Source organism: Mastigoproctus giganteus, chromosome 6 (genome assembly GCF_048544385.1).
Source record: "Mastigoproctus giganteus isolate SK-2022 chromosome 6, ASM4854438v1, whole genome shotgun sequence".
NCBI classification, from domain to species: Eukaryota; Metazoa; Arthropoda; class Arachnida; order Uropygi; family Thelyphonidae; genus Mastigoproctus; species Mastigoproctus giganteus.
In genome coordinates, this window is record NC_143580.1 from 63752195 (window position 1) to 63778646 (window position 26452).

At 38.5% G+C, this 26452-nt stretch overlaps 1 protein-coding gene across 3 annotated transcripts in view; it reads left to right on the forward strand.

The window, feature by feature from the left end:
• The window catches only part of Asap (ArfGAP domain of ASAP), a 673774-nt gene that overhangs the window by 221705 nt on the left and 425617 nt on the right, over positions 1-26452 (forward strand). For all 3 annotated transcript variants that reach the window (XM_090375988.1, XM_090375990.1, XM_090375989.1), the window contains exon 15: positions 5560-5738. In XM_090375988.1, coding sequence (XP_090232114.1) covers positions 5560-5738 — 179 coding nt within the window. The remainder of the gene's footprint in view (positions 1-5559; positions 5739-26452) is intronic.

Here is a 26452-nt window from a genome sequence, read left to right on the forward strand (position 1 = left end):
AAAGGTTCATGGCACACCATTTGGGAATCACTGCTATGGACTGCTCAATTTCATATAGCATTTTTCTCTCCAGTAGAGGTTTCTAAAATAAATGCAGACCCTTTTCTCTCTGTCTTTTCAACAAAGATCAGTTATATTCACTGCACTTGTTGTGATCGAAATGGATAAATTTGCCTTCGAATTGCTTCTTACAGTGTCCAGAACACTTTGTGCTTGTGATTCTGATCATTTTTTTTTTAATCTTGTAATATGAGACCCATAAAATGGCAACTATAGATAGCAATTAATCACATTAATGAATGAACCCAAAATAGTTTTAGTATCTCAATACTGAAAATAATGTGCACCAACATTCTCTTCTTAAAGAAGAAATCTTTTACCAGATCCAGAATTAACACTGAATGGACGACTTCTATTTAAATCAAAATTCAGTATTTAAGAAGAATTTTGGATGGAAAGCTGAAATTCCTAGTATATATTCATTATATAAGAAAAAGGAATGAAGGATGATTACCATATGGAGTTTTTCCTAATCCCACATCACACTTAAAAAGGGTCATGGCACACCATTTGGGAATCACTGCTATGGACTGCTCAATTTCATATAGCATTTTTCTCTCCAGTAGAGGTTTCTAAAATAAATCCAGACCTCTAAAACGGTGTTCGCAGGCCAGCCACTAGCTACTATACCGGACCGAACCTATTGGTAACTCTCTAGGAGGCTTCCAGATCAGCTAATGTATAATCTTGCTACCTCTACTCTGCCAGATAGTGACTGGAGGGAGTCTGAGTAGTGTGTATGCGGGGAGCATTGTCGAGGCCACGTTATGTCAAGGATCTGGGTATATTCTTACCATGTGTACGCCATATCCAAAAATTTCATTACTTCATACAGCATGTCCCACACACTTTTTCTTACTATTAAATACACCATGAATTGTCAAACTAATAGAGCAAGCTTATCTGCGAAAAGATCTAAACCTCCCAAGCACTTCCTAATTCATTTCACAAATATATGTGGTTCCAATTCTAATCTCAACGATGTCCATTTCCACTTGCAGTCTGTGCCAAACCCCATGTACTTTTTCTGAAAGAATCTCAGTTATCGGCTGATTCAACTACTGCTCGTCTCAGATGCCCAAATTATTCATTGTATGATTCCTTTCGCCTCAAAGGTGGTACATGTGCATATGTCCATTCTGATATTCCCTGTCAGAGACTTTGCAATTTGGAATCTCCTCTCTTTGATCTTCTCTGGCTTAAAATCTCTTTTTTTTTTTTTTTTTTTTTTTATGTGAACCCCAAACACGAGAGGTATTAGAACCTATAGTACTTAGTACCATGCTTGGGTTGGAGGTTGATAAGATGAAAGAAGATATTTGTTGACATTGGACTTGAACTTCTGTAGATTGTAATTTTCAGGAAATATGTATGAAGGAAGGTTGTTCCAGAAAACGACAGTTGAATGAATAAACAAGGAAGATGAAAAGTTGGTTCTATGGGTTTGAAGTTGGACAGTAAATGGATGTTGGCTGGTGGCGGCACGTGTTCGGACTGTTTTGAAAGAGAGAGCGGGAATTATAGAAGCCAATTCAGAGGAAACAGTGCCCATGGAAGTATCTGTAGAAGAGGCATGCAGCAGAAACAGTACATCTATGAGAAAGCGAGTGGAGAGACTCTGTTAGAGATGAATCATTAATTAACCTAACTGCCCTCTTCTGAATGGAATCAAGAAGCCTAAGAGAGGTTTTGGGGGCACCACCCCAGATGTGGGAACAATATTCCATGGCAGGGCAGATTTGCGATTTATAGAGAGTGAGCAGCTGTTTTGGAAGAAAAGTGATGGCGAGAGCGAAAGAGAAAACCAAGTTTTTTAGATGCAGAGGAAGCAATATTTGTAATGTGTTTGTGCCAAGAGAGATTAGAAGTCAGGGTAATCCCCAAAAGAGATATATCATTTTGCCTAGAAATCACAAATATACAATTATCCATAGCCTTCTTCTACTTTACAACATTACTAAATTCACATATACCTCTTTCCCTTCTAGGAATTTATAATGCTGTTAAGCACATGAGCAAAATAATAAAATTACCAAGTTAATCAGCATATATAGCAATACCTATGGATAACCTCTCGTACAATCCCTGCCCTCACATACACATATATTCATCATTTCCACTTTCTTTTATCCATTCTTCCCCATACATAAGAAAAAAAAGAGTATTTTTGTTATTCCCTTTCTTAATCAACCCTTTTTTTTTATATAATAAAGTGCTTTACAACAAACCAATAGTGGGAACTTATCCCTCTCTCTCCTTTTACTTATCTTTGACTCACTTTCTAAAGAGTCTTACAACCTAACATATATTTACACACACACACACACACACACACACATATATATATATATATATATATATATAATTACATTATATTCCATCTTTGGCATGTGACCTTCCCTGACCCTTCAGTGGTTTATTAACAAACTGGTTGTTCCCTCTGAGCACTGACTATTTGTTAATAACAATAACATCTAGTACATTCTTTTACATATGCTTCTACAACAGATGGGAAACTCACTCTCTCTCACTGTTCCCCTTATCCTTTAAAATAAAGTATTCAGCTCAACCTATTCATTGTCTAACGGTCCTATTTATTTTCCATCAGTTAACATAATCAAAATTTCAAGACTGACTTACTTTCTCTGCCTTTCTCTTTCCTTTCCTTTCCACTGCTTCAATAGGATACCTGACTTCTGTTCTCCTTCAAGCGATCGACTTCCTTGGTCTGGCCTACTGGTCCACTAGGCTTACATCTTTGGACTGCATTCTTTGTTGGTTCTCTCCACAATACAAGGGTTTTGCTTCTAGGACACTGGTCTGGCCATTCATTTAGGCTTTCCTGCAACTATCTTCACTTCTCATATCTTTTTCTTTCTTATTTTTTCCCCCTCACTTTACCTTTATTAATACCCACTGAACTGTGCTGGCCTGGTTCTTACTGCCATTTTCCAATATCTCTGTTAAAAAAAAAAAAATCTCCCCCACACATCTCCAAGACCAGTTTTTTCTAAAATTTCTGGCTCATTCCTCTCACACTCTTGTTTCTCCTTTTTGTTCATCCCTCTTCCCCCTTTTCTTGACCAATCACTATTAATTTCTCTTTTTTCATCTTTATTTTTATTCGCTAAAGTCTGTCCTCTTTGTCTAGGGAACTTTCTATATGGCCGAGCCATCTTTCTGCAGAAATACCCGGTTGTATATGGAGCTGCCTCCATCAGTTACTTTTCTAAATAGCTACTCTCTTATAATCTTTTAATCCTTTTTGCTACTCTCTTTGCACAATCTAGCCACCCTTCAGTTTTCAGTGGCATCACAAAGTCAGTTTTCAACTGCAACACTTTGTAACTACCAAAACTTAGTGTCTTCCATTACTAGAGTCATAGCTAATTCTCCCCATCTGGTGTACCGACAATTTCTGGCAGGGCGTTTTCCTCTGCAGTCAATTTTTAACTCTTATTTTCCCTTCATCTTTATCATACTACGCATTTGCTTGCACCTATAGTTTTTTTAAGTAGTAATTTAGAGACTGCGCCCTTTTCATTCCAAACGTATCTCTGTGGCCATTCTCTGTGTGCCGTGTATGTTATATTTGCAGGTAAACAGGACGGTCTCCAACTGATGCTCCTATTGTTCAGTTTTAGTCAAAACTGCCCCTATTGACAATGCTAATCTGCTCTCTAACTGAAACAAACAACTGTGGAAACGCAATAGAAATTTGCTTAACCCTGTCTGTTTAATATATATAATAAATTTCAAAATTTTTCCAAAATTTATTATTTCTTTCTGACGTTGTAAGATTGGATCTTACAATCTCTTTGTATAAGGCAATGGTCAGGCCATGCCTTCAGTACTGCATACAGGTCTGGCGGCCTCATTTTAGGAAGGATGTAGAGTTGCTTGAGCGTGTACAGAGAAGGGCAACAAGATCAGTGAGGGGAACGAATGGGGTCCTCTTACCAAGAAAGGGTTATTAAGTTCTGCGAATTGCAGTGGCTGTAGACTAGGCACCTGTAAGGTGAACTGATTGATTTATACTGTGTATAAAAACTCTTGAATGGGTTGAGCATGCTGAATTCTGATGGGATTCTTTCGCTTGTTTAGATTACAAACCTGAGGGGGCATAAATTCAAAATGAGGAAAGACAGTTGTCGAATAAATCCTCCAGAAATTTGCCTAAATGTCCAGTGGGTAGTTAATTGTTGGAACAAACTTCATCTGTCATTGTGGAAGTTGATAGCTTAAAGAAATTCAAGGAGAAACTGGACAAACTTTTAGAGGGAATGGATGTGTTAAATTGTTTTTTTTTTTTTGGCTGATCTTACATAAGCTTATATGCTTGCTTTCTTGCATCACATGCCTCCATTAGCATAAATAATTCATCTTAAATAAAATATTTTTAGGCATAAAGAATATTATGGCATTGTAATTTAACACATGTTGGCTTTCTAATTCGGTAATATGTGTTTTATGGTATTTATTGTTGTTATAGATTAAATATAAATACAGTAAACCCTCACAATTCCTGATTAATTGGGGGAAGAAGTCATCTGGATTAAGCAATAATCTGGATTAGTGAAGTAAAAGATAGCCCTCAAAGACAAAAAAAAAACTTTGAACACAAATAAACGGAAAATTTAATGATATAGGTAGTGCTGATGAAAATAAATAAAAAAAAAAAAAAAAAAAATCACTGTAGAGCCTTTATTTGAAAACTATAAAAAGAGAATACATTTATCCATTGATAGATTGATAAATGTATTGTGTTTCTATACATTTATCAGGTGGTGTTGGCGTCGCATGGCAATGTCACTTAATCATTGCTCTGAATACCATTTCAATACAGCTTCTTCCAGCAACACTTGTTTTGGCTTTTTTAAAATATCTGTCTATTTGATATGCTCCTTTTATCACTCCCCACATTGAATTTTAAAGCAAATGCCTTTATAGATTCTTTTTGTTTTTTCAATATCTGACACAGTCTGTTGGCCAGTACTTCAGCAGTTTTTTTTCCAGGAACACCATTTTGAAGTTGTTCTATCACTTTGAACTTGTTAATGATAGTTAAAGTAATGTTTTCTCTTTTTATTCCGCTTTTTTCAATTCTTTAGGACCCATAATTATATAAAATATGTTAACTTATGTACATATACACATATGGAGAAGTACGCAAATGAAGCGATATAAGCAATAACATCCATCCGACTCAGTCAACAACGATAATGAAGAACACACAAAACAATGAAATGTATGTTCTGTCTCTTTCTGGGCAATCAATCAGTGCATAGTCAGAGTGACTTATCTGCTTTCGTAAATCCTGTGTGTCTTTCAGAGTACTCAACTACAAACAGAATTTTCCATATTTCAATCTGGATTATCCCAAATCTGATTAACTGTAACTGGATTTGCAATGGTTTACTGTATTGTTAACTATTAAGTTTTAAGATATTAGTTTTGATTACCATTATTCAGTGATATATTTTCAATTATGTTTTGCAGTTGGATGTCAGTGTTAGTAAACTGTAAAGAGGGAGCACTTAGGAAGGCATTTGATGACTCAGGACAAATAGGTGGTGATAAATTAAATCAGAGCCTTCTTGAATTGCAACAGAGCATAATTCGACACGTACAACGGTTGCCTGGCAATGATCGTTGTTGTGACTGTAGCTCTACCAAAGGTGATTGTAGCCTTCTTTCCTTCTTTTTCTTTAACTTCTGATTAGTGATGGCAAGAACTTTTTAGTTTTCACAAAGTATTGAATTAGCACCAGGTAAATGCAGTAAAGATTTTTTAAACTACAGAATGTTTTTAATCATCAAAAGCAGACAAACCAATGCATTTTGAACCCAGTTTACAGACATTTTTTTACAAGATATAGCACTGTGTGAAGAAACTGTCACTAATTTATTGTAACTTCCCAGTTATATCATATATTAATTTGCTAATTGGGTTTAATTGTTATTATTGCTATTGCCAAAATGAAATGAGGAAACAAAACTTATACAGCAGCTTTTCTTAAAAAAAATCAAAATTCCACTTTGTGTGTCAGAATTATGCTATAAACACTTTAAATAGCCATGTTCTGTGAACAGAATGACCTATTTAAATAAAACATTGTACATGTTAAGCTAAAAATGAACAATTAGATTTTTAATAAGTAATATCTGTATTATTTTTAAGTTAAATTCTCACCTTTTCTAATGGTGCTGAAAACGTTGCTGCAAGGTTCCCTTCAAATGCTTTGTCACAGGATATGATGACTTAAATGGGAATTACCTTGTCTTATGTTTTTCTTTGTTACTGATGTAAAGAGTGCACTGATCTTAAATTAAAACTTGTTCATTATTTCATGAAATTGAGTCACTGAAATGGCAAGATTTAGCCTAGAGACAAATAAAATTGAACACTGTTCAGATTTTCAAGTCTCTAGTGACCTGCCTGGCGATGCACTCAAAAATTCTGGTCCCTGAACAGAAGAGTAAATTCCTGTAACTTGGAAGCCACTATATTTTAAATGATATATTTATTTTCTTCCTTGAAATATGAATAAGTTGTTCATCTTAAATATGTTTTGAGACAAAAAGCACATAATAGCATTGTAATTTAACTGATGAATGTTCAGCATGGAAACTTTACCCCAACATTCTCAAAAACCTCTTTATACCTAACTAAATTGGAGCACAGCACAACTGCATGCTTATAAAGATGTAATAATGATGGTGGGGTGGGGATGCTTGAACCACAGTGCTCCTATTAAAAGCAATACTTCATGATGTTACCAACATGGAATGAGCAGCAGCCTTCAAAGCAAGTTGCTGGGGATTTCAAGGACTGCTGGGAGTCATCATGAAACAAGTAAATACATGGGCTGTGTTAAGGTAACTAAGAGTAAGAAAAGGTGCATGTATACTTGCATGTACACCAATGCTAGGAGTATAGTAAATAAATTTGATGAATTTGAAGTGCTAGTCAAGACCTCAAAGGCAGATATTGTTGGGATATCAGAGATGTGGTGTTACACAGATATTAAAGACATAGTGCAAAAAATTATGGAAATCCTAAAGTCTCGAAACTTAATTAGACACGTTGGACACACAACTTGTGTAGTTGAGACCTGCTAATTTTCATAAAATCGGACAAATGCTAACTTATTGTGATTTTCTCTTGTAGAGGATCTGTGTACTCATTTTGAATTTAGAATAAATGGTGTGAATTTAACCAAATAGGATAGTGTAGGCTATTAAGAAGTATTTTTGGAATATTAAATTTTGTCAGAAATTCTCTTAGCTGAGATTTATTCAGGAATGGCTACATCTGGTTATGATGTAATTAGAATAGTATTGAAATGTAATAAACTCAGTAAGAGGACGAAGAAATAAAAGCAAGCTTTGATCCTAAATCCATGCATGGGGAAATAATTAAAAGTATAAAGGGAGATGAATTCCTGAAGCTTGATGGGGGCTTTTCGTTTATACCATCTTCATAGGGAACTGCCTCCTTTCATTTTAACTAAATAGGATAATGTAGGCCATTATCAAGTATTTGGTTAAATTCACACCATTTATTCTAAATTCGAAATGAGAACACAGATCTTCTACAAGAGAAAATCACAAAAAGTTAGCATTTGTCTGATTTTATGAATATTAGCAGGTCTTGACTATGCAAGTTGTCTATTCAACATGACAGGTGTAAAGAATGCAGAATTGGGATTTGGGGAGTAAAATGTGTACAGACAGGATAGGAAGGGAGGAAGGGTTATGCTGTTAGCTAAAAAACACATAAAATATAAGGAAGTGCATCCAGCTGACATGGGTGGTCAGTGCAACATTGAGTCAGTTTGGTCTGACATAAGCACCGGGAAAGCAAAAATGAGGATGGAGTGTATTGTGGGCATAATGACTCTGATGAGTACAGTGGACAACTATACAAAGAAATATAGTGGGCCAGTAAATCAGAATTTCTTATAATGGGAGATTTTAACCTCCCAGATATTGACTGGAACTTGTGGATTGATCATTTGCACACTATCAAGGATTTTGTGGCTTTACTGGATAATTGTTTTCTATAGCAGCATGTTCAAGAGGCAACCAAAGATAGTAATACTCTTGATCTGATTAGCAGCAGTGATTATTCATGTATTAAGATTGCATTTATTAATAAGAAAAGTGCCTCTATATGCAGATGGAATAGGCAAGTAAATATGAACCTCTTTTATTATGGGTGATTTTGATTTGCTCTTTATTGATTATAGCAAGTGGAAAGGAACCTTACAATGGAGAAGAAATTTTAAAATAAACTAGATGATTGTTTGTTTATCAGCATGTTACGAAGGTATGAGGAGTAACAAAATATTTTAGACCTGATCATCATCATCCACAGCTAGATGACATCATAGGGCTAACAGTTTGGGAACCAAAAATGTGCTACTTGTGAAATGTTTGTGGAACTTTCTGGAACAAGACATGATATAGTCATGGAAGATGTCTTTGTGTGTGTTCTAGCTGCAGAGAGCATCAAGAAATTAGATGGAAACTCAGCTTTCTGATGGGCGATTATGAGAATTTGAAGAGCAGAGTAGATGCCCTCAAAGGAATTAAAATGGCAGCCCATCAAACTCTCAGCTGCCCAACTCAACGCTAGAGCACACTCTTGTGCATCAAGCAATACGATGGCAATCTTCAGGACAGAATACGCTGATCCCACAGGAGCTAGTTATTGTCGGTGTCTCAATTGTGCTAAAAGGATAAGTGAAACAGCACCAGGGTATGTCTGCCAGGGGCAAAAGTTGATGACATAGAGCTGATATCTTTTAAGGGCACAAAAGGTGATATTGATACACATTGGCACTAATGACTAAGTGTGGGAGATCTGTGAACTTACTTAACAAGTACAGGTCAATGTTGAAAAGAGGTAGTAGTAGTAGTGGCATGTGATGCAAGAAAGCAAATGTATGAGCTTATGCAGCATCAGCCAAAAAAAAAAAAAAAAAAAAAAAAATCACACCATTACCTCCAAATGCCTGTCCAGTTCCTCCATAAATTTATTCAACCTATCAACTTCCACAACAACAGATGGAAGTTTGTTCCAGCAATTAGCATTAGTAGAGGCATATGATGCAAGAAAGCAAGCTTATTCAGCATCAGCCAAAAAAAAAAAAAAAAAAAAAAAGCACAACCACTACTCCCGTTTCACCCCTCCGTTCGTTCGAAATACCTGTCCAGCTAAGCCTTAAATTTGTTTAGGCTATCAACTTCAACAACAAGTGATGGAAGTCTATTCCACAAACCAACTGCCCACTGGCTAAAGGCAAATTTCTGCACATCTATCCGACATCCGTCCTTCCTCAATTTGAATTTATGGCCTCTCAGGTGATTATTCTGAGCAAGAGGAAGAATCCCATCGGCATTGAGCATGCTCAAGCCATTCAAAGCCTTATACACCTCTATCAGATCACCTCGCCGATGGCTAGTCTCCAGACTCTGTAATTTGCAAAACTTAAGCCTTTCTTCGTAAGAGCAACCCTTTGTTCTATTCACTAATCTTGTTGCCCTTCTCTGTACTCTTTCCAGCAGCTCTACATCCTTCTTGAAATGAGGCCTCCAGACCTGTATACAGTACTCATGGTGTGGCCTGACCAGTGCCTTATACAAGGGAATAATCACATCCCTGTCCCTGCTAGAAAAATTCCTGTATATCATTGACAAGACACCATGAGCTACTCTTGCAGCTCGTCTCCACTGCTCAGAGAACTTCATATCTGCCTGCACAATTACCCCCAGGTCCTTTTCATTCTCTACCACTGTCAGTGTAGTACCACAGAGTTGATACGTTGATCTGGGGTTACTGTTTCCCATATGTAGTACTTTACATTTGTCAATGTTAAACTTCATTTGCCACCTCTCAGCCCATCTGCTCAACCTTTCCAGATCCTGTTGCAGCAGCATAGCATCAGTAGTGTCCTTAACAACCCTGCCGACCTTTGTATCGTCTGCAAACTTGGACATTAAGCTTGATATACCATCATCTATATCATTTATAAATACAGAAAACAACAATGGACCCAACACTGAACCCTGAGGAACTCCACTAATAACATTAGTCCACGTTGAGCAGTGTCCATTGATTACCACTCTCTGTCTTCTGCCACTCAACCATCCCTTTATCCATAGCAGCAATTTGCCTCCAATGCCACACTGCTCCAATTTGTGCAGCAGTCTTCCATGTGCAACAGTATCAAAAGCCTTTCTAAGATCCAAATATATAATATCAAAGTTATTCCCTGCATCCAGTTCTTTTGTGACTACATCATAGTATCCAATCAAATTGGTCAGACAAAACCTGCCCTTAACGAAACCATGTGATGTCTGAGCTATAAATGAATTCTTGTCCAGATGATCCTGCAGTGCTTCTTTAACCAGTGCCTCCATTAATTTTCCTGGAACCGAAGTTAAACTAACAGGTCTATAATTACTTGTGTCAGCCTTTGATCCTCCTTTGTGAATTGGGGTTACATTTGCACATCTCCAGTCTATGGGTACCTCCCCTGAGTCCAAAGAAGCTCTCATAATTATGGCCAGTGGTTTGCTTACTTACTTTGCTGCCTCCTTTAATATAACTGGATAGATCCCATCCACCACGGGTTCCTTTTTTATGTTTATCCTCAACAATTTCTCCTCCACTTTCCTCTCAGTTATTAGAAAATCATCTAGCTCACTGCCAATATTTACTTCACCTACGACATTCCCCTTCCTGAATAACTCCTCACGTGTGAATGTAGATGCAAAATACTCGTTTAGATTGTTAGCCACCTGAGCAGGCTCCTCAACTGTTGAACCATCAACATCCAGTGGACCAATCTGATTCATCTCTTTCCTTCTTGAGTTTAAATAGGTAAAGAACTCTTTTCTGTTTGTCTTTGCATCCTTTGCCAAGGATTTCCCATAATCTGCCTTTGCCTGCCTAATCTCCTTTGTGACTTGGTTACAGACCAACTTATATCTATCATAGGCTTCCATGTCACCCATTAATTTGTATGTATCCCATGCATTTTTCTTCTCTGCCATATGTCTCATTAGTTCATCTGACAACCATTTAGGCCTGAACCTTGAACAATGTTTCTTGGTTGGTATATAAAGCCTGGTAGCTTCCAAGATTACTTCCTTGAATGCTATCCATTTTGAATTTGCTGTTGGTAACATCATCAGTTGGTCCCACTAAATTTTAAACTAAGTATCGTAACTATGAATATAAAACTACTCTAGAAAATAAGTAAATATGGCAATTTAAGCTAATAAAACAGAAAATAAATCAGAAAAAACTTCTCTTCTCCAGGAGCTACAAAATAGCTGTGGCTGCACAGGCTACTCTTGAACCCAAAAAAAAAAATAATAATAAAATAAAAAAATAACCACCCGCTGGCTAAAGGCAAATTTCCGCACATCTGTTCTACATCTGTCCTTTCTTAATTTGAATTTATGCCCCCTTAGGTTCGTAATCTGAACAAGTGGAAGGATCCCATCAGAATCAGCGTGCTGACCACCCATTCAAGGCCTTATACACCTCAATCAGATCACTGCGCAGGTGCCTAGTCTCCAGCCACTGCAATTTGCAGAACTTAAGCCTCTCTTGATAAGAGGATCCCTACATTCCCCTCACCAATCGTGTTGCCCTTCTCTGTACACGGTCAAGTAAATCTACATCCTTCCTAAAATGAGGCTTCCAGACCTGTACGCAGTACTCAAGGCGTGGCATGACAATTGCCTTATACAGAGGGATAATCACCTCCTTTTCCCTGCTAGCAAAGTTCCTATATATCATTGACAAAACCCCATGACCTGCCCTGGCAGCCTGTCTGCATTGCTCAGAAAACTTCATATCTGCCTGCACAATTACTCCCAGGTCTTTTTCATTTTCTACCACCTTAAGTGTAGTACCACACAGTTGGTACGTTTCTCTGGGGTTACTTCTACCTATATGCAGTACTTTGCATTTGTCAAGGTTAAACTTCAGTTGCCACTTCTTAGCCCATCTGCCCAAATTATCTAGATCCTGTTGCAGTAGCACACTGCCATTACTGTCATTAACAACCCTGCCAACCTTTGTATCATCTGCAAACTTCGACACTAAGCCTGATATACCTTCATCAATATCATTGATAAATATACAAAACAACAGTGGACCCAACACCGAACCCTGTGGGACTCCACTAATAACATTAGTCCAAGAAGAGCAGCTCCCATTGATTACCACCCTCTGTCTTCTCGCACTTAACCATCCTTTTATCCATTGTAGCAACTTACCCTTAATACCATTCTGCTCCAATTTGTACAATAGTCTTCCATAGAGGTCACGAGTTAGGGTTCAGTTTGATACATTTAAATAGAAAGGGTGCAAGAATATTTGCTGATGCTATCAAGGCAGTGTTAGGTGAGTCGGAAAATAGCTAGCTTGTGGGAATTCACAGGCTAATATCATAACAGTGGTTGCAGGCAGAGGCGAAAGAGATTCTTGCACTGCTTCTACTAGAATGAGCAGCAGCCTATAAAGCAAGGTGCCGGGGATTTCCAGGACTGCTGGGAGTCATCGTGGAACAAGTAAATGCATGGGCTGTGTTAGGGTAACTAAGAGTAGGAACAGGGGCATGTATACTTGCAAGCTAAAAGTGCAGTTAATTGAAGAATACTAAAAGTACAGTTAATAAATTTCAGGAATTTGAAGTGCTGGTCAAGACATCAAAGGCAGATATTATTGGGATATCAGAGATGTGATATCACACAGATATAAGGAATGCAGAATTGTAACGTGGGGAGTACAATGGGTACAGAAAGGATAGAAAGGGAGGAGTGGTCATGCTATTAGTTAAGAAACAGTCTAAGGAAGTGCATGTAGTTGACATGGGTGGGCAGTGATGTGTTTAGTCAGATTGGTGTGATATAAACATTTGGAAACCAAAATTGAGAGTAGGAGTGTGTTATAGGCCTAATGACTGATGAGTACAACAAACAACTGTACGGAGAAATAGTGGGCCAGTAAATGGGATTATCTTATAATGGGGAATTTTAACTTCCCAGATATAGACTGGAACTTGTGGGTTGATCACTTGTACACTAGCAAGATTTTTTTGTGGATTTATTGGACGATTGTTTGCTGCAGCAGCATGTTCGAGAGGCAACCAGAGAGGGTAATACTTTTAACCTGGTTATCAGCAGTGATCATTTGTATATTAAGAATTTACAGATAAAGGAACCACTAGGTACCAGTGACCACAGTGTACTGATGTGGGATTTACTTAAAGATGTAAACTACTATCAAGGGTAAAGTGAAGGGTTTTTGCTTTCGTAAAGGTGACTATAGTAGTCTCAGCCAGTTTTTAAATTCTATACAGTGGGACCAACTGATGATGTTACCAACAGCAAATTCTGAATTGTAAGCATTCAAGAAATGAATCTTGGGAGATACTAGTCTTTTCATACCAAGTAAGAAATACTGTTTGAGGTTTAAGCCTAAATGGATTCTTTTCTTCTCTGCCTCAAGTCTCAACAGATAAACTGATGAGACTCCTGGCAGAGAAGAAAACTGCATGTGATGCATATAAATTATCAGGAGACACAGAAGGCTATGGTAGATATAAGCTAGTCTGTAATCAAGTCACAAAGGAGGTTAGGCAAACAAAGGCAGATTACAAGAAACCTTTGCAATTGATGCAAAGAGGAACAGCAAAGACTTGCACACTAGCAAGATTTTTTGTGGATTTTTTGGATGATTGTTTGCTGCAGCAGCAGCAGCAGCAGCATGTTCAAGAGGCAACCAGAGAGGGTAAGGGATTGGACGAATCAGATTGGTCCACTTGATATCGATTGTTTGACTGTTGATGATTCTGCTTAGTTAGCTTACAAAGTAAATGAGTATTTTGCATCTACATTCACATGTGAGGAGTTATTAAGGGAGGAGAATGCCAGAAGTTTATCAAACTGTACCAGGGACCTAAAGGATTTTGTAATAACTGAGAGGAAAGTGGACGAGAAATTGTTGAAATTAAACATAAGAAAAGACTCCTGGGGTGGATGGGATCTATCCAGTTATATTAAAGGAAGTAAGCAAACCCTTTGCCATGATTATGTCAACATCCTTGGAGGGATTTCCCATGGACTGGAGATGTGCTAATGTATTCCTAATTCACAAAGAGGGATCAAAGGGTGACACATGAGTAATTATAGACCTGTTAGTTTAACTTCTGTTCTGGAGAATATAATGGAGTCACTGGTTAAAGAAGCACCTCAGGATCATATAAAGAAGACTGCAGTTATAGTTCAGACACAGCTTAGTCTGTTAAGGGGAAGATTGATTGATTGATTTGATTGGATACTATGATATGGTCACAAAGGAACTGCTATTTCAAAATACAGTAATTTTGAAAATGTATACTTTGATTTTAGGAAAGCTTTTGATTCCATTGCACATGGAAGGCAACTGTACAAATTGCACAGTGTGGCATTAAGGGCCAGTTGCTACTATGGATAAAGTTATGGTTGAGTAGGAGAAGACAGAGTGGTAATCAATGGACAATGCTCTTCATGGACTAATGTTATTAGTGGAGTACCAGTGTGCGTAGTGTACTGGACATACTCTCTCGTACACTATGCTCCTAGCATTAGTGTATGGACAGTGTGTGTACCTGTTTTTACTCTTAGTATTCCTAACAAGCGATATTTTTTTTTTTTGCTAGAAGAGGACTCCCATCAGGCCTTGTAATACTTCACAAGGCCTGCTGGGCTCTATAGACTTCTATGTCCCAATACAAACACTGCAAGAATCAAATTCACTTCTGCTTGGCTGTTGAACTATTAGTCTGTATATCCCCCACCAAACAGTTTATTACCCACCTAACACTGCCTCAATAGCATCAGAAAATATTCTTGCACACTTTCTGTTGAAGTGTATCCTATCCCTATAAAAGCAGCCACTCTTGTTCAGCAAGTACAGACCATGATGAGAAAAATTCTATTACGGAGGCTTGGACAATCTTTCCAGGGCTGAATTGATTAATAAGGCTATTATGTACTTCCTTCTATCACATCTGGACAAAATTCCTGACACTTTAAATTTTAATTCTAACTCATGGCTTTTAAGTTACCTATTAAGTTAATCCTCAGATCACCTATTCTTAGTATCATTAGTGCCAATGTTTACAAAAATATCATCCTTTTTGTCCTTAAATGATGATAACCGCTCTATAATATCATTAAATCACATAATAGAAAGTGATGCAAACCTGAATGAATTTTTCAATTAGTTAAAGCATATCTAGATATATAAGAGATTATAACTTCTAAAATGTACCCAACTGTATCATAGGTAAACTCTGAATAAGCAAATCTTTGTGTTAGTAGCCCGTCTGCTAGTAGTCACATTACCTGCTATGACAACAATCCCTAAAACTTAATCGCATTTCATATTGTCCAAAGGTATTTCACCATGTTTTTATATGCAACCACAGAAACCAGAAAACAACAAAATAGGAGAGTGAAATTATTTCCACAGATATCTCACTACAGCCAGTCTGATTCACTACAAAAGAATGCAAGTCATAGCAAGGCTCCATACATCCCTCTTTGAACAAACTGTGTAACTTGAGAGTTAATTGCGTAACTGCAAATCAATTTTTGCTCCTGGAAATTTTTACATTTCCAGGAGCAAAAGAAATAAACACTTTGCGGCAGAAGAATATTTTGTCCAGTAAGGAATGCTGCTGAAAAGGATACCCACCACCCAAAACATTCAAGATACACCTTTGAGCTCACAACACCATGACAAGTATCTTTTGGGATCTAGAAGAATTGATTTTTGTAGATTTTCTGCTTTCTGATATAACAGTTACTATTCAGAATTGCTGCAACTTGCTTCTCAATGATGTGCATTCAGTAATCTGCAAAAAAACGGCTAGAAGACTTTGAAAGGAAGTCATTCTGCTGCATGACTGTACACAACTACTAAAGTGAATTTGATGACAACTACATTGGCAACTTACATGCTGGAAAATCATGAACTAGCTTCCTTACTAATTAGATACAGATTCCAATTTCAGTTACTTTTTTGAGCCAATGAAAGAACACATCGATTTTTGTTTGCTTGAGGATTATCTTGGCATAATAGCAATTTCAACCATATTGCAGAACAGCAACTTTCAGAATTGTTGGTATTATGCAAATACAAATTTAATAATAAATAACTTTTGGTACTACCCAAATAAAAATTTAATAAACTACATCACTGTTGGTATTATGCAAATAAAAATTTAATGAACTACATAACTGTTGAAATTATGTAAATCAAAATTCCTTAACCAAAAGCCGTACTATATGTAGTTGAAGTGTTCTACTAGTTTCAGAAAAGAAATGATTATCAGTGTTAGAATGGTCACCAATTATTTGCTAGAGAGTCAGAGAATTCTGCTATTGAACAAGAAGATGGAAGGCTGCTTGTTGCACCATTTTACAAGGAAATGTTTGACAGCAAGTTGGGAGTAGCAATGTGGACATTTTGAAGGATTGTCTTTTGGAAGTAGGTACAAATGCATGAGCCGAGTGTGTCTGATATGTATTCTTGTTAGAATGTCTACTTGCCAGTTCACACAAAAACTTGACTTCCATTGCCTGAGATCCTGTTTTATTTGTAATAGCTTATTATTTGAATGACTCTGCCAGAACTTTAGCATCATTATTAATTGTGGAAGTGAACTAAATCTACAAAGTTCTTCAGCTGTTTCCTAGAAATGGGAAACAGAGCTGAAGAAATGTTTCCCACTGGTTTTCAATGTCATAAGTATTGGGTATCACATACAAGTTGCTGAAAAAGTATAAATATTTTTACCTACATTCACATGTAAAATTTTAAGGGATAGTTATCCAGAAGTGTACCTGAATTTAACTAGTTATTAAATATTTTTATAATAACTGAAAGTAAGCTGGACATAAATAAAGCTTTTGGGGCTGATGGAATTTCTTCAGCTGTATTAAAAGAAGCAGCAAAAGAAGTAAACAAACTTTTAGCAAATTAAAGAACATGATTTAGCATAATTATGAGAGCATCTTTAGATTCAAGGGATGACCCGACAAACTGAAGATGTCTTAATGTCTATCCAGTTGGACCAACAGAGGTCACATAATAATAATTCAACAGTACATCTCTGATCCACAAAAAAGATTTTAACAGTAGCTGCAGCCAGAGGTGACAGTGATTTTTGCATTGCTCCTATTAGATTGGGCAGCAGCCTGGAAAGCAAGATGCTGGGGATTTCAGGGACTGATTGGAGTCATCATGGAACAAGTAAATACATGGGCTGTGTTAAGGAAAATAAGAATAGGTGCATGTATACTTGCATGTACACCAAAGCTCGGAGTATAGTAAATAAATTTGATGAATTTGAAGTATTAGTTGTAAAGGCATGCGATGCAAGTAAGCAAGCATATGAGCTTATGTAGCATCAGTCAAAAAAATAAAAATAAAAAAAATTCACACAACCATTCCCTCTAAAAGTTTGTCCAATTCCTCCTTGAACTTATTTAAGCTATCAACTTCCACAACGACAGATGGACGTTTGTTCCAGCAATTAGCCACCTGCTGGCTAAAGGCAAATTTCTGCACATCTATTCTACAGCTGTCTTTCCTCAATCATATTACAAACCCTTAGGTTTGTAATCTGAGCAAGCAGAAGAATCCCATCAGAATTCAGCATACTCAACCCATTCAAGGCCTTATACACCTCAATCAGATCACCTTGCAGGTGCCTAGTTTCCAGCCGCTGCAATTCACAGAACTTAAACCTTTCTTGGTAAGAGGACCCCTTCATTCCCCTCACCAATCTTGTTGTCCTTCTCTGTACACACTCAAGAAAATGTACATCCTTCATACAATGAGGCCTCTAGACCTGTATGCAGTACTCAAGGTGTGGCCTGACCATTGCTTTATACAAAGGGATAATCACTTCCTTTTCCCTGCCAGCAAAATTCCCATATATCATTGACAAAACCTGATGACCTGCTCTGAAAGCCTGTCTGTATTGCTCAGAAAATTCATACATGACTGCACAATTATTCCCAGATTTTTTTTCATTTTCTACCACTATGTGTAGTATCACAAAGTTTGTATGTTCTTCTGGGGTTACTTCTAGTGATATACAGTACTTTGCATTTGTCAGTGTTAAACTTCAGTTGCCACTTCTCAGCCCATCTAGCCAAATTTTCTAGATCCTGTTGCAGTAGCACACTGCCATTACTGTCATTAACAATCCTGCGGCGCCTCCGTAGCCAGGTGGGCAGGAGCAGCAGTGCGTAGCACACGCTTCTTGATTAGACCGGGGTTCGAGCCCGTGACCACCAAATACAGAGGATGCAGAAAGGTCAGGGAATGACCACCGCATATCCCGGAGCAATATGGCCTTAGTTGCTAATGCTCCTAAAAACCAAACAAACAACAACAACAACAATCCTGCCAACCTTCTTATCATCATCAACTTTGACATTAAGCGTGATATACCTTCATCAATATCATTAATTAATATACAAAACAACAATGGGCCCAACACCGAAGCCTGTGGGACTCCACTAATAACATTAGTCCATGAAGAGCAGCATCCATTGATTACCACTCTGTCTTTCCCCACTCAATCACGCTTTTATTCATTGCAGCAACTTACTCTTAATAGAATTCTGCTCCAATTTGTACAATAATGTTAACAGTGTCAAAAGCTTTCCTGAAACCCAAGGATATGATACGAAAATTATTTTTTTGGATCCAGTTCCTTTGTAACCACATCATAGTATCCAATCAAATTTGTCAGACAAGACTTTCCCTTAACAAACCAATGCTTTGTCTGAATTATTGCTGCAGTCTTGTCTAGATGATCCTGCAATGCATCTTTAACCAGTGACTCCTTTATTTTACCTGGAATAGAAGTGTTGGTTAGGACATCAAAGACGGATATTGTTGGGATATCAGAGACATGGTGTCACACATATATAAACAGTGCAGAATTGGAATATGGGGAGTACAATATGTATAGGAAGGGAGGAGGGGTTATGCTGTTAGTTAGGAAGCACATAAAATATAAGGAAATGCATCCAGTTGACATGGGTGGACAGTGCACTGTTGAGTCGGTTTGGTGTGACATAAGCACTGGGAAAGAAAAAATGAGACTAAGGGTGTGTTACAGGGGCAAAGGTTGATGACGTCGTAGAGTGGATATCATCTTTTAAGGGCACAAAAGGTGATACAGTTGTGCACGTTGGCACTAATGATATCAAGAGTAAGAGAGCTGCAGAATTACTTAACAAGTACAGGTCACTGTTGAAAAAAAGCCGTGAATTAGGGTTGAATTTGAAAGTGTCTGCAATTCTGCCCAGACATGATAGGAGGGAGTATATGATGAGAGCCCTGTCGATCAATTCGGCCCTGGAAAGATTGTGCAAGGCTCAAGGGGTAGAATTTTTTTTCAGCCTGGACTGTACCTGTTAACAGGAGAGACTGCTTCTACAGGGATAGTATACACTTAAATAAAAAGGGTGCGAGAATATTTGCTAATGCTATCAAGGGAGTGTTAGGTGGGTCGGAAAACTGCTAGCTTGGGGGGAGACAAAGACTAATAGATTAACAGTAGCCACTGGCAGAGGTGAAAGAGATTCTTGCACTGCTTCTATTGGAATGAGCACAAGCCTCAAAAACAAGATGCAGGATATTTCAGAGACTGCTGGGAGTCATTGCAGTACAACTAAACACATGAGTTGTGTTAGGATAGCTAAGAATAGAAAGAGGTGCATGTATACTTGCGTGTACACAAATGCTAGGAGTTTAATAAATAAATTTGATGAATTTGAGGTATTGCTCAAAACATCAAAGGCAGATATTGTTGGAATATTAGAGATATGGTGTCACACAGATATAAGGAATGCAGAACTGGAATTTGGGGAGTACAACGTCTACAGAAAGGATGGACAGGATAGGAAGGGAGAAGGGGTTATGCTATTAGTTAAGAAACACATAAAATCCAAGGAAGTGAAGCCAATCGACATCACTGGACAGTGCAGTGTCGAGTCAGTTTGGTGTGACATAAGCATTGGGAGATCAAAATTGATAGTAATAGTGTGCTATAGGCCTAATGACTCTGATGAGTAGAATAAGAAACTGTACAGGGAAATAGAGTGGGCCAGTAAATCAGAGAGTCTTATAATGGGAGATTTTAATTTCCCAGATATTGACTGGAATTTGGGTTCTGGTCACTCACACACTAGAAAGGCTTTTGTGGATTTATTGGATGATTGTTTTCTACATCAGCATGTTCAGGAGGCAACTAGAGGGAGTAATACTCTTGATTTGATTATCAGTAGTGATTCTTCATGCATTAAGAATCTGCAGATAAATGAACCACTAGGTGGCAATGATCACAGTGTGCTGAAGTGGGATTTACTCAAAGAGGTAACTACCATTAGGGGTAAAGGGAAGGATTATTGCTTTCGTAAAGGCAACTACGATGGACTGAGACAGTATTTAAATTCTAAACAGTGGGACCAACTGATGATGTTACCAACAGCAAATTCAAAATGGGAAGCATTCAAAGAACTTATCTTGTAAGCTACTAGGCTTTCCATACCAACTAAGAAATTTTGTTCAAGGTTTAGGCCTAAATTGATGTCAGATGAACTAATGAGACATATGACAGAGAAGAAAAATGCATGGGATACATACAAATTAACACGTGACACAGAAGCCTATGATTAGCATTAGCATTAGTAGAGGCATTTGATGCAAGAAAGCAAGCTTATGCAGCATCAGCCAAAAAAAAAAAAAAAAAAAGAAACCATTCCACTTCACCCCTTTGTTCATTCAAAATACTGTCCAGCTGAGCCTTAAACTTATTTAGGCTATCAACTTCCACGACAAGGGATGGAAGTCTGTTCCACCAACCAACCACCCACCTGCTGGCTAAAGGCAAATTTCTGCACGTCTATCCTACATCTGTCTTTCCTCAATTTGAATTTATGCCCTCTCAGGTGATTATTCTGAGCGAGAGGAAGAATCCTATCAGCATTGAGCATGCTCAAACCATTCAAGGCTTTATACACCTCTATCAGATCACCTCGCTGGTGCCTAGTCTCCAGACACTGTAATTTGCAAAACTTAAGCCTTTCTTCGTAAGAGCACCCCTTTGTTCCATTCACTAATCTTGTTGCCATTCTCTGTACTCGTTCCAGCAGCTCTACGTATCTTCTTGAAATGAGGCCTCCAGACCTGTATACAGTACTCTAGGTGTGGCCTGACCATTGCCTTATACAAGGGAATAATCACCTCCTTATCCCTGCTAGAAAAATTCCTATATATCATTGACAATACACCATGAGCTACTCTTGCAGCCCGTCTGCACTGCTCAGAGAATTTCATATCTGCCTGCACAACCACCCCCAGGACCCTTTCATTCTCTACCACTGTCAGTGTAGTACCACAGAGTTGATACATTGCTCTGGGGTTGCTGTTTCCCATGTGTAGTACTTTACATTTGTCAATGTTAAACTTCATTTGACACCTCTCAGCCCATCTGCTCAACCTTTCCAGATCCTGTTGCAGCAGCATAGTGTCACTAGTGTCCTTGACAACCCTGCCTACCTTTGTATCGTCTGCAAACTTCGACATTAAGCTTGATATACCATCATCAATATCATTTAGCATTAGCATTAGTAGAGGCATTTGATGCAAGAAAGCAAGCTTATGCAGCATCAGCCAAAAAAAAAAAAAAAAAAAACCCACTTCCACTTCACCCCTCTGTTTGTTCAAAATACCTGTCCAGCTGAGCCTTAAACTTATTTAGGCTATCAACCTCCACCACAAGGGATGGCAGTCTGTTCCACCAACCAACCACCCGCTGGCTAAAGGCAAATTTCTGCACGTCTATCCTACATCTGTCTTTCCTCAATTTGAATTTATGCCCTCTCAGGTAATTTTTCTGAGCTAGAGGAAGAATCCCATCAGCATTGAGCATGCTTAAACCATTCAAGGCTTTATACACCTCTATCAGATCACCTCGCTGGTGCCTAATCTCCAGACACTGTAATTTCCAAAACTTAAGCCTTTCTTCGTAAGAGCACCCCTTTGTTCCATTCACTAATCTTGTTGCCCTTCTCTGTACTTGTTCCAGCAGCTCTACATCCTTCTTGAAATGAGGCCTCCAGACCTGTATACAGTACTCTAGGTGTGGCCTGACCATTGCCTTATGCAATGGAATAATCACCTCCTTATCCCTGCTGGAAAAATTCCTGTATATCATTGACAATACTCCATAAGCTACTCTTGCAGCCCATGTGCACTGCTCAGAGAACTTCATATCTGCCTGCACAATCCCCCCCAAGTCCCTTTCATTCTCTACCACTGTCAGTGTAGTACCACATAGTTGATACGTTGCTCTGGGGTTGCTTTTTCCCATGTGTAGTACTTTACATTTGTCAATGTTAAACTTCATTTGCCACCTCTCAGCCCATCTGCTCAACCTTTCCAGATCCTGTTGCAGCAGCATAGTGTCAGTAGTGTCTTTGACAACCCTGCCAACCTTTGTATCATCTGCAAACTTGGACATTAAGCTTGATATACCATCATCAATATCATTTATAAATACAGAAAACAATAATGGGCCCAACACTGAGCCCTGAGGGACTCCACTAATAACATTAGTCCACGATGAGCAGTGTCCATTGATTACCACTCTCTGTCTTCTCCCCCTCAACCACCCCTTTATCCATAGCAGCAATTTGCCTCCAATGTCACACTGCTCCAATTTGTGTAGCAGTCTTCCATGTGCAACAGTATCAAAAGCCTTTCTAAGATCCAAGTATATAATATCAAAGTTATTCCCTGCATCCAGTTCTTTTGTGACTGCATCATAGTATCCAATCAAGTTGGTCAGGCAAGACTTCCCCTTAACAAAACCATGCTGTGTCTGAGCTATAACTGAAGTCTTGTCTAAATGATCCTGCAGTGCTTCTTTAACTAGTGCCTCCATTAATTTTCCTGGAACAGAAGTTAAACTCACAGGTCTATAATTACTTGTGTCAGCCTTTGATCCTCCTTTGTGAATTGGGGTCACATTTGCACATTTCCAGTCTATGGGTACCTCCCCTGAGTCCAAGGAAGCTCTCATAATTATGGCTAAGGGTTTGCTTACTTCCTTTGCTACCTCCTTTAATATAACTGGATAGATCCCATCCACCCCGGGTGCCTTTCTTGTGTTTATCTTGAACAGTTTCTCCTCCACTTTACTCCCAGTTATTTCAAGATTCTGTAGCTTACTGCTAGAGTTGAATACACCTCTGGCATTCCCCTTGCTGAATAACTCCTCATGTGTGAATGTCGATGCAAAATATTCATTTAGTTTGTTAGCTACCTGAGCAGGATCATCAACAGTTGACCCATCAATATCAAGTGGACCAATCTGATTCATCCCCTTCCTTCTAGAGTTTACATAAGTAAAGAACTCTTTGCTGTTTTTCTTTGCATCCCTTGCCAAGGATTTCTCGTAATCTGCCTTCGCCTGCCTAACCTCCTTTGTAACTTGGTTGCATATCAACTTGTATCTATCATAGGCTTCTGTGTCATGTGTTAATTTGTAAGTATCCCATGCATTTTTCTTCTCTGCCATATGCCTCATTAGTTCATCTGACATCCATTTTGGCCTAAACCTTGAACAATATTTCTTAGTTGGTATGTAAAGCCTAGTAGCTTCCAAGATAAGTTCTTTGAATGCTTCCCATTTTGAATTTGCTGTTGGTAACATCATCAGTTGGTCCCACTGTATAGAATTTAAATACTGTCTCAGTCCATCGTAGTCGCCTTTACGGAAGCAATAACCCTTCCCTTTACCTCTAATGGTAGTTACCTCTTTCAGTAAATCCCACTTCAGCACACTGTGATCACTGCCACCTAGTGGTTCATTTATCTGCAGATTCTTAATGCATGAAGAATCACTGCTGATAATCAAATCAAGAGTATTACTCCCTCTAGTTGCCTCCCGAATATGCTGATGTAGAAAACAATCATCCAATAAATCCACAAAAGCCCTGCTAGTGTGTGAGTAACCAGCCCCCAAATTCCAGTCAATATCTGGGAAATTAAAATCTCCCATTATAAGACTCTCTGATTTACTGGCCCACTCTATTTCCCTGTACAGTTCCTTATTATACTCATCAGAGTCATTAGGCCTATAGCACACTCCTACTCTCAATTTTGATTTCCCAATGCTTATGTCACACCAAACTGACTCAACACTGCACTGTCCAGCGATGTCGACTGGCTTCACTTCCTTGGTTTTTGTCTTTCTTAACTAATAGCATAACCCCTCCCCCCTTCCTATCCTGTCTATCCTTTCTGTAGACGTTGTACTCCCCAAATTGCATTTCTGCATCCCTTATATCTGTGTGACACCACGTCTCTGATATCCCACCAATATCTGCCTTTGATGTTTTGAGCAATACCTCAAATTCATCAAATTTATTTACTAAACTCCTAGCATTGGTGTACATGCAAGTATACCTGCACCTGTTTCTATTCTTAGCTACCCTAACACAACCCATGTGTTTACTTGTACCGCAATGGCTCCCAGCAGTCTCTGAAATACCATGCATCTTGTTTTTCAGGCTTCTGCTCATTCTAATAGAAGCAGTGCAAGAATCTCTTTCACCTCTGCCAGTGGCTACTGTCAATCTATTGGTCTTTGTCTCCCCCCAAGCTAGCAGTTTTCCGACCCACCTAACACTGCCTCGATAGCATCAGCAAATATTCTTGCAAATATTTATGAATACAGAAAACAATAATGGACCAACACTGAGTCCTGAGGGACTCCACTAATAACATTAGTCCACGACAAGCAGTGTCCATTGATTACCACTCTGTCTTCTCCCCCTCATGATAGATACAAGTTGATCTGTAACCAAGTTACAAAATAGGTTAGGCGGGTGAATTCAGATTACGAGAAATCTTTGACAAGGGATGCAAAGAAAAACAGCAAAGAGTTCTTTACTTATGTAAACTCTAGAAGTAAGGGGATGAATCAGATTGGTCCACTTTATATCGATGGGTCAACTGTTGATGATCCTGCTTAGGTAGCTAACAAACTAAATGAATATTTTGCATTGACATTCACACATGAGGAGTTATTCAGTGAGGGGAATGCCAGAGGTGTATTCAACTCTGGCAGTAAGCTCGAGAATTTTGTAATAATTGAGAGTAAAGTGGAGGAGAAATTGTTGAAGATAAACACAAGAAAGTCACCTGGGTTGGATGGGATCTATCCAGTTATATTAAAGGAGGCAGCAAAGGAAGTAAGCAAACCCTTAGCCATAATTATGAGAGCTTCCTTGGACTCAGGGGAGGTAACCACAGACTGGAGATGTACAAATGTGACCCCAATTCACAAAGTAGGATCAAAGGCTGACACAAGTAATTGTAGACCTGTGAGTTTAACTTCTGTTCCAGGAAAATTAATGGAGGCACTGGTTAAAGAAGCACTGCAGGATCATCTAGACAAGACTTCAGTTATAACTCGGACACAGCATGGTTTTGTTAAGGGGAAGTCTTGCCTGACCAATTTGATTGGATACTATGATGCAGTCAGAAAAGAACTGGATGCAGGGAATAACTTTGATATTATATACTTGGATCTTAGAAAGGCTTTTGATACTGTTGCACATGGAAGACTGCTGCAGAAATTGGAGCAGTATGGCATTGGAGGCAAATTGCTGCAACATGGTTGAGGGAGAGAAGACAGAGAGTGGTAATCAATGGACACTGCTCATCGTGGACTAATGTTATTAGTGGAGTCCCTCAGGGTTCAGTGTTGGGTCCATTATTGTTTCTGTATTTATAAATGATATTGATGATGGTATATCAAGCTTAATGTCCAAGTTTGCAGATGATACAAAGGTTGGCAGGGTTGTCAAGGACACTACTGACACTATGCTGCTGCAACAGGATCTGGAAAGGTTGAGCAGATGGGCTGGGAGGTGGCAAATGAAGTTTAACATTGACAAACGTAAAGTACTACATATGGGAAACAACAACCCCAGAGCAACGTATCAACTCTGTAGAACTACTCTGACAATGGTAGAGAATGAAAAGGGCCTGGGAGTAATTGTGCAGGCAGATATGAAGTTCTCTGCGCAGTGTAGATGGGTTGCAAGAGTAGCTCATGGTGTCTTATCAATGATATATAGGAATTTTTCTAGCAGGGATAAGGAGGTGATTAACCCCTTGTATAAGGCAATGGTCAGGCCACACCTAGAGTACTGTATACAGGTCTGGAGTCCTCATTTCAAGAAGAATGTAGAGCTGCTGGAACGAGTATAGAGAAGGGCAACA